Below are 8,319 nucleotides of genomic sequence, written 5' to 3'. Positions count from 1 at the left end.
TCTTTAAAGGGGTCATATGATGTTGCTAAAAAAAACATTATTTTGTGTATTTGGTGTAATGAAATGTGTTTATGCAGTTTAAGGTTCAAAAAACATTTTGTTTCTCCTCTATGCCCCGCCTTAGCTCATTGGTCTGAAAAGCGAGGTGTGCTCTGATTGGCCAGCTATCCAGTGCGTTGTGATTGGCCGAGTGACGGAAATGTTACGCCCCTTAACATATTGCGATGATGCCCTGTCCGGCCGGAGCGACGAAAAACATTAAAGCCCATTATAAACTAGGTATTTGTTGCATCCAGTGGGGACATAATTACGGATTACAATGACTTATACTGTCTTTAACTGTTCTGGAACAGTGTTGTAAATACAACTTAACCACTGATTTCTAGTTGTGTCCTCTTTTGGAAGGCCAAACAAAGTATTTTCGCTTTCGCAACGAAACACACAGCGTCTTCACAACATGGCGGCAGCGGCGGCGACTGGAACAATAAAGTTACGCCTTCTTTCTTTGCGTGAACATTTGGGCAGCGTTATGTAAATCTTCCCACATCGTGACGTAGACATGTGGGGGCGTGTTTAATTTTCTTATTTGTCAAGGGGGGAAAAAAAACAGATCTTTTAAATTGTAATGTTGACAGTAATAATGTTTATTTTACTATATTTTTTTATCAAATAAAGGCAGCCATGAGCATAAGAGACTATTTAAAAACCCTTAACAAATCTTACCTACCCCAAACGTCTGAACAATAGTGCATACTCTGGAATTCGGTTCAGTAAAGGCTAGAAATATTGGGCATGTGAGTGTAAAATGTGTGGATTTCCATCTCAGTCATGTCTTCTTCTCAAAGGTAAATAAGAACATTATTCATGTAATCATGTCTGTGTGTGCACTGTGATACGTGGTTAAAATGCTCTTACACTGAGTCCTTTCATTGCAACTATGAAGCAGGTTGTCATTTTTAAATAATGAATGCACCATCTGCTCTTTCACACAATGCCCTCCTGTGGGCAATGTGCCATTTGCCAATTCAGCAGTGGCTCTTGAAAAAACACACATATATGACATTAAACATTACAGCAAGAAATGCTTGCACACGTCCGCACAATATTCCTTTATGGGTTGGAAAAGTAACAAAAGTGTGTGTTTTAGCACTCTTTTCTCTTTAAAGAAAAAGTTTCTCTTGTCTAAAAGTTAATATTAATCCATCTAGCATTACGCATTTACATCAGTGTGTCAATGTGATTCATGGAAAAATCAGATTGTAAGTAATGTATGCTGTATCTGAGCATGAAAAACAAAATATATGTTTTGAGTTCCAACTCTGGCAGTTACTGGCTGATGTGCTCTAGGGCAGTGTTTCCCAACCGGGGTGCCCTGTAAAAAAAAATCATTTTTAAAAATATTTTTAAATTGCTCAAATGTTCAAAAAAGCATCTATTATATAATATCAATTTCTGATGTCGCCAATAATTAGAGATGCACCGAAATTATCTAGGAAGGCAGGATCTGCATCATAACCTGATCATGTGGCATGCAAACCCCTCTCAAGTGTGTCACTAACAGCAGTTATTCATTCAGTCACTGTGACTGACGTGTCCTCTGGGGTCCACGGTTCTCCTCAAATCTCCAAACTGTGCCACCTGTACATCAGCATATATAAATAGCATTCATTCATCACATTTAGTTCTCAGTTATGCTCCACTGCTTTTTAGGGGACTTTTCAGCTGGTCAAATTGGAGTTCCAGTTTGCAGACCAGCTAAGAAAACCACTTTAGCTGGGAGACCAACTAGACCAGTTTAAAGACCAGCAAACAAGTTTATGCTGGTTTAAGATGCTTTTTTTTCTAGGTTTAACTCAAACACCTATTTTAAATCGGGCTGAGAACTAAGTTTAGTGATTTAAATATAGGGCCCTGCAGAATGTCTGATGTCTTTTGAGGCTTTTTTATAGGTCAGATGTTAAGTTGACTTATTTTCAAAACCGTTGACAAGGGCAACAGAGGGACGACTATCTCTTTAATAATTCCTCTCTAATGAAAATCCCTCGCCCTCCGTCTCCCCGTCCCGTGTGGGAAATTACGAATCCTACTATGGGGAAAAAGGCTTTACTCATTAATATTTATCAGGTCATGCTGTGTTGCTTGGTAACTCCACTAACACATCAGTCGCAAAAGCTAATTAATATTCACGAGCCAAACGCTCACCATATGATGATTCGTTAATTCGCCAGGTGATTAGCTCGGCGTCTGCATTCCAGCGAATCGGGGAGGCCTACTGGGGGAACGCCACATTCTATAATAAATATTCATGAGATAATCCTTCAGCATAGTATGATTGGTCAATTTGCGTCCCGCGTGCTTACGTACACCGGGGGTTCCAGGGATCTGGCTGGCGTGAGTGACAGAGCTCGCCTCTAGAGGAAACGGAGCGACTCCAAACTGCAAGGCTCGCGGCTGTCAGTATAAAGCAACTTTTAAGCATGCAATGTAGGTTGAAGCAAAACTTTTTAAAGAAGTTGTTTGTCTTTAATGGTTTGTTGAATGGAAATGGAGGCAACAGGCTTGACACTACTCGAGACGCTCAGTGGCTGCAGTCGCGTGAAACCATTTCTAAAAGCATGGTCTCTCAGTTAGGGCTTCATTCATAGTTTTCTCATTCTTCCATTCCTACCGATATATTACTACATATTACTAAGAGTCTAAATATAGACTATTCTGCAGTCAGTGGCTTGTCTGTTATTGTTTTGAATTTGTTGTGAGGTGCATTTGTCTGGTTTTGGCTTCTGGCAAGACTGATTGAGTGACGCTCAAGCTCTTTGAAGTGTTTTTTTTTTTTTCTTTCCTGATGTGTGTAGTTTTGCATGGGACATTATTTACATGTTTTGCATGTTTCTATCTGGTCAAAGATGGATCAATTATATTTGCTTATATTGTAGTAGCTACATGTAATTCACTACTGTGCATGGTGAAAAGTTGTAAAAGTGTAAAGCTGTAACTGAGGTGGGATACATGTTGTCTTCAGGTGGCAACTGTTCTCTGTATGTATGCACACAATTGACCAAATAATCATAAATCAACTAGTGCAATATCCTGTTGCGTTGCGTTTGTGTAGATTCATATCGGTGGTTCAAATAATGTACTAACTCTCATTTGATCTGCTGTAAGGTCATCAGTATTCAGTGATAATGTGGTCTATTTAAAAATTATTATGAACATAAAATTAATGTGATGAATACATAATTTATCTGTATATATATTTATATACACAGATGTGTATTTATATATTATATATTTTTATATTTTAAATAAATGCTGTGCTTTTGAACTTTCTATTCATCCTGAAAAATGTATTAAAAAAAAAAAAAATCTACATTGATAATAATTGGAAATGGTTCTTGAGCACCAAATCAAAATATTAGAATGATTTCTGTAATATCATGTGACACTGAAGACTGGAGTAATGGTTACTAAATTCTTTATTTAAAAAATTGTAATAATATTACACAATATTACCATTTTTACTGTATTTCCAATCTAATGCAGTCTTAGTAAGCATAAGAGATAAGATATAATATACATATATACATAACATGCATAACATATATACATGCATACATACATACAAATACATATATACACACACACACACACACGCACATACATACACACACACACATATATATATATATATATATATATACACGCCATTGTAATATAACATACCATAGCATTGTAACATACCATACAGTATGTGTGGTTAGAAAAGATACATAAACTTGAATCGGAAAATACTTTAAATCAGAAAAACCCAATGCAAGTTTTTAAATAATAGTATGTTGTCTTTGCCAAGGCTTACAATGGCAAGCACTGTATAAATTATCAAAGCAATGTCACAAACTGTCCAGGACGCTTGTTCTCTGAAATGCTGTCTATGAAGGCCTGATTGTTGAACATTCATGTACAGTATTACTTCAGATTCTTCCGTTGACAAAGAGTGCTAAACTTAGCTGCAAACTAGTGGTCTCCCAAATTAGGTTGGGCGAGCAGGCAAGTCCTCAGTGGTTATCTTTCCTCCGATGTCTCGGTGCGGAGCTTGTGATGTGCTGGTGCACGAGAGGTCCTCTTATCTCGGTTCTCTGAGAGCAATAAGAGCATATCAGTCTTTTCTCACTGCCACTCATTCTTTGTTTAAAGCTGCTCATAAAGAACTTCCAGATGCCTCTGAATGCTTGGGATAACATTATCTCATGTAGATGCCATTCACGGTTTGTTTGCAATAAAGAATAAAAAATTATGTCCTGCATTATGATTACAATGCCAGTGGAATATTTTAAATGTTAGTATGAATTTAGAGTGATTGATTGCATCCAAAGTTAATGTATTCGTAAAGATACACTACCATTCAAAAGTTTGGGGTCAGTAAGACTATTTATTGATTTTAAAAGTCTCTAATGCTCAACAAGGCTGCATTTATATGATTAAAAATACAATTAAATCAGTAATATTGTGAATATTATTACGATTTAAATAACTGTTTTAATATCTTTTAAAATGTAATTTATTGCTATAATGGCAAAGCTAAAGTTTCAGTCTTCAGTGGCACATAATCCTTTAGAAGTCATTCTAATATGCTGATTTGCTGCTCAAAAAATATTTCTTATTATGGGTGTTGAAATGCTGCTTAATATTTCATTGAAAAATATGAAATGTTTATTTTTTATATCTTTTGTAACATTATAAATACCTTACAGGTTTTATTTAAATTACAATTTTACATTTCTTTAAATGTATTACTGACCCGGTAGCGTATGTTTCAGTGTATTTAGATTGATGATAGACACTTAATTTAAACAGGAGACACAGTTCAATCCCAGAATGCACTGTGAATGAATGAGATACGCTTGTTTGTGTCCGTAGGGGCTGCCAATTAACTCTTAACCTTTTGTTGACCGAATCAGCCAGGTTGCACTTGCAACTTGCAAGGAGTTAAGCCTAACTCTAACCCAAACCAAAACTAGCCTAGGACCCAGATAGATGAGGCACCCTAGAAGAAAGGAGTCTAGAAAAATCTTTTAGCCTAAGAGGGGGCTATATTAGCTCTGTGAATCATGGGAGGCCTGGCATTCTGGGTGTCCCATTACATGCCATATAAGTACCCCTTCCTCCCCCCTCCCCAAAATGCCATAGTGCTATCGCTCTCGGCAGAGGGGCAGCTATTCTTAGGCTGTCTGTCCAGCTCATCTGAACAGGCAAGAATCCTCTTCCTCTGGCTCATAGCTCTTCTCTGTTGCTCCAGTTATTTTGCATTAGTTGCAGTTTGGCCGGGCCTGAATTCCTTGTTTTAAGCTGTTACTTTGACCCTTTTGGCCTGCAGGTTTTTTGTTTTTTTTTTATCGGAGAGGTGTGAGTGTTACTTTCATTTTACACTTTTCTTCCCCCTTCTTCTTTCAGAGGCTGTTTGGCACGTGCCCCGCCCCCCTCCAAATCCATTTTCCCCATCCGTTTGGAGAAATTCTGTTGCTTAAACAATACACAGGCTTTTTTGAACAATGAGTTCGTACAACGTTTCGCTCACTGGACCTTCGCCTTGGGGCTTCCGGTTGCAAGGAGGCAAGGACTTCAACATGCCCCTCACCGTTTCCAGGGTAAGACCCCCAAATCTTGGCCTAACAGACAGTGATTCATTAGTTCAGCATGCATTTACTCGCGTACCAATCAATGTAGATTTAGTCTAATTGAAATTTTAATTTGAATAAGAATGAGTGAGTGTTTCACTCATATTGGAATTCAATTAAATTCAGTTTCAGTTCAATTTAGATTTTGCAAACATCACTGTCCAATTCTCTTATTATGAGACTTCAAATATGATCCATCATTTCACTACAGTGTGACTTGATTTGTAGTTCCTTTGTTCATTCATTGTTATCTTGGTACTTGATCCTTTGCTGATCTGTCGCTGATCCAGAGTTGTTTGTTATGTAATGGTACTGACGTTATTCATCATATGATGATAATGATTATGCTTCTCCTAAATTATAATGCTGTATTATTATCATTATACAGCATTATAATTTAGGTATCTATCTGTATTTATGTTCTACTGTTAGTGTATCTGTATGCACCAAGGGTCTGAGAGTAACGCAATTTCAATTCTCTGTGTGTATGTGCTGTACATGTGGAAGAATTGACAATAAAGCAGACTTGACTTGACTTGATTATGCTATATCCTTCTTGATTTGGAAACTTGCATTGGGCATGTGCAGTTTGAGCCTCATAGAAGTGATTGGTATCTTGGTGTAAAGTTTGTGTATCGCCTTTTGGTGCTGTTAGATATTGTGAAATGAATTATTTTGTAGTTTTTCTGCAATGCTGCTTTGAGGAATCATGTAAATCCATATTTCCAATGTAGATGTACAGTATTGATCGTAATGTATGCTGTCAGTTCATTGCACTCGAGTCGATTCATCCTTGTTCTGCTGTTATTCTTGCGTGTGACGTGAAGTCATGATGACTAATGCTTCTCTTGAACAGCTAGTTCTGTGAAATTGTAGTTCGATATATACGAGGAAGTCAGGATGAATGAGTGCAAAAGGGTGTTTATGAGGGCTTTATTGTAAGATAGGAAGGTCAGATATCACAGAAGGGTGAGTTCTCATTGTACTGTAATAATTCTAGCTCTGCAAACGCACATATTTGACCTAGTAGAGAGATTTTACTTCTTGAAATCATAATGAGAACATACCAGAGAACATTATATTGTCGGCATGAGTGCGTTTGACTATAAATGTATCTGTTTGTGTGATTGTGTTGAAGTGTGTCTTCAAATAAGAGCACAGTCCACATGCACCTATTCTCAGATGTCTAGTGAGGACAGATTCACTGCCCCAATATGTTGCTGGCATTAGAGGGTCTTGAAAAAGTAGATCCTCGTAAAAAATGAATGTCAGACAGTGATTGAGCGGTTGAAGTCATGATGACTAATGCTTCTCTTGAACAGCTAGTTCTGTGAAATTGTAGTTCGATATATACGAGGAAGTCAGGATGAATGAGTGCAAAAGGGTGTTTATGAGGGCTTTATTTTGGCAGTATTGTAAGACAGGAAGGTCAAATATCACAGAAGGGTGAGTTCTCATTGTAGCTCTGCAAACGCACATATTTGACCTAGTAGAGAGATTTTACTTCTTGAAATCATAATGAGAACATACCAGAGAACATTATATTGTCGGCATGAGTGCGTTTGACTATAAATGTATCTGTTTGTGTGTTGAAGTGTGTCTTCAAATAAGAGCACCGTCCACATGCACCTATTCTCAGATGTCTAGTGAGGACAGATTCACTGCCCCAATATGTTGCTGGCATTAGAGGGTCTTGAAAAAGTAGATCCTCTTGTGTAAAAAATGTCAGACAGTGATTGAGCGGTCGAACGGTGGCAATACATGCCACAAAGAGATGATGCACTGCCATTTTGTCACCTCTGCCAACATAGTCAGCGGTCAGGAAGAATGTCTGTCCTGCCACTATCCTAGGTGGTCCATAGTGTTAGTCATATTATAGTGACGTATATACCCTCAACAGTATCGTAATGCAGATTGGAATCTTCTGACGCTTTTCTAGGCCTTTTTATTTGCAACATTTGACAGCCGTTTGGCCTCACTGTACTGGTTACTAAGAATATCAAATCAAGAGGTGTATGGCAGGTTTGTTTGTCTACATGAAAAGACCAGTAGCACAGGGCCTAGTCAGTCACTGTAGAGTGACAGGTGGTACCCAATACGTTTGTTCTGGCTGCCGCTTGGCTCAACAGGGGGCTTTTCTATAAAAGTACCTTACAGGTGTGCGGGCCTGCTGTAAAGGAGGCAAGAAGTGTTCTGTTATTCTTTATCTGAATCAAGACGTAGATTTACATCTGCTGTGAGTATCACATTAGTAGGTCTGAGGAGGATCCATGTAACTTAAGAGGATGAATATTATTCACCAGCCCACAGGAGACAGACGGCCTGGGTGCTATTTACTGATCAGCCAGTGAGAATTCCAGTTCAGTGCTGGAGACTTTGCGTTGAGTGTTAAAACATGCAATAATGAACTGTTCTGGACCTGTTTATGAGCTGTTGATATCGAAGAATAATTATCTGCATATAATATAAAATATAATATAAAATAATATAATTGGGAATTGATCAAAAATGACAATAAAGACTTTTACATTGTTAAAGAAAATTATATATTTATATACACAGATGTGTATTTATATATTATATATTTTTATATTTTAAATAAATGCTTTTTAACTTTCTATTCATCCTGAAAAATTTATTTTTCAAA

At 37.5% G+C, this 8,319-nt stretch overlaps 1 protein-coding gene across 8 annotated transcripts in view; it reads left to right on the top strand.

Annotated features, from left to right (window-relative positions):
- Positions 1-2,379: 2,379 nt before the first annotated feature.
- LOC107706030 (LIM domain-binding protein 3-like) overlaps positions 2,380-8,319 on the top strand; it is a 48,385-nt gene continuing 42,445 nt past the window's right edge. For 7 of the 8 annotated variants that reach the window (XM_016509588.1, XM_016509590.1, XM_016509587.1 and 4 more), the window contains exons 1-2: positions 2,380-2,484; positions 5,449-5,642. In XM_016509588.1, the coding sequence (XP_016365074.1) occupies positions 5,547-5,642 (96 nt within the window). In that variant the 5' untranslated portion in view covers positions 2,380-2,484; positions 5,449-5,546. The remainder of the gene's footprint in view (positions 2,485-5,448; positions 5,643-8,319) is intronic. The other variant, XM_016509586.1, reaches the window with a different exon arrangement.

The sequence above is a fragment of the Sinocyclocheilus rhinocerous genome, unplaced genomic scaffold, assembly GCF_001515625.1.
Source record: "Sinocyclocheilus rhinocerous isolate Xijiao unplaced genomic scaffold, SAMN03320098_v1.1 scaffold3034, whole genome shotgun sequence".
Lineage (NCBI taxonomy): Eukaryota > Metazoa > Chordata > Actinopteri > Cypriniformes > Cyprinidae > Sinocyclocheilus > Sinocyclocheilus rhinocerous.
Note: the sequence above shows the minus strand (reverse complement) of the source record. Positions and strands in the feature narration are given on the sequence as shown.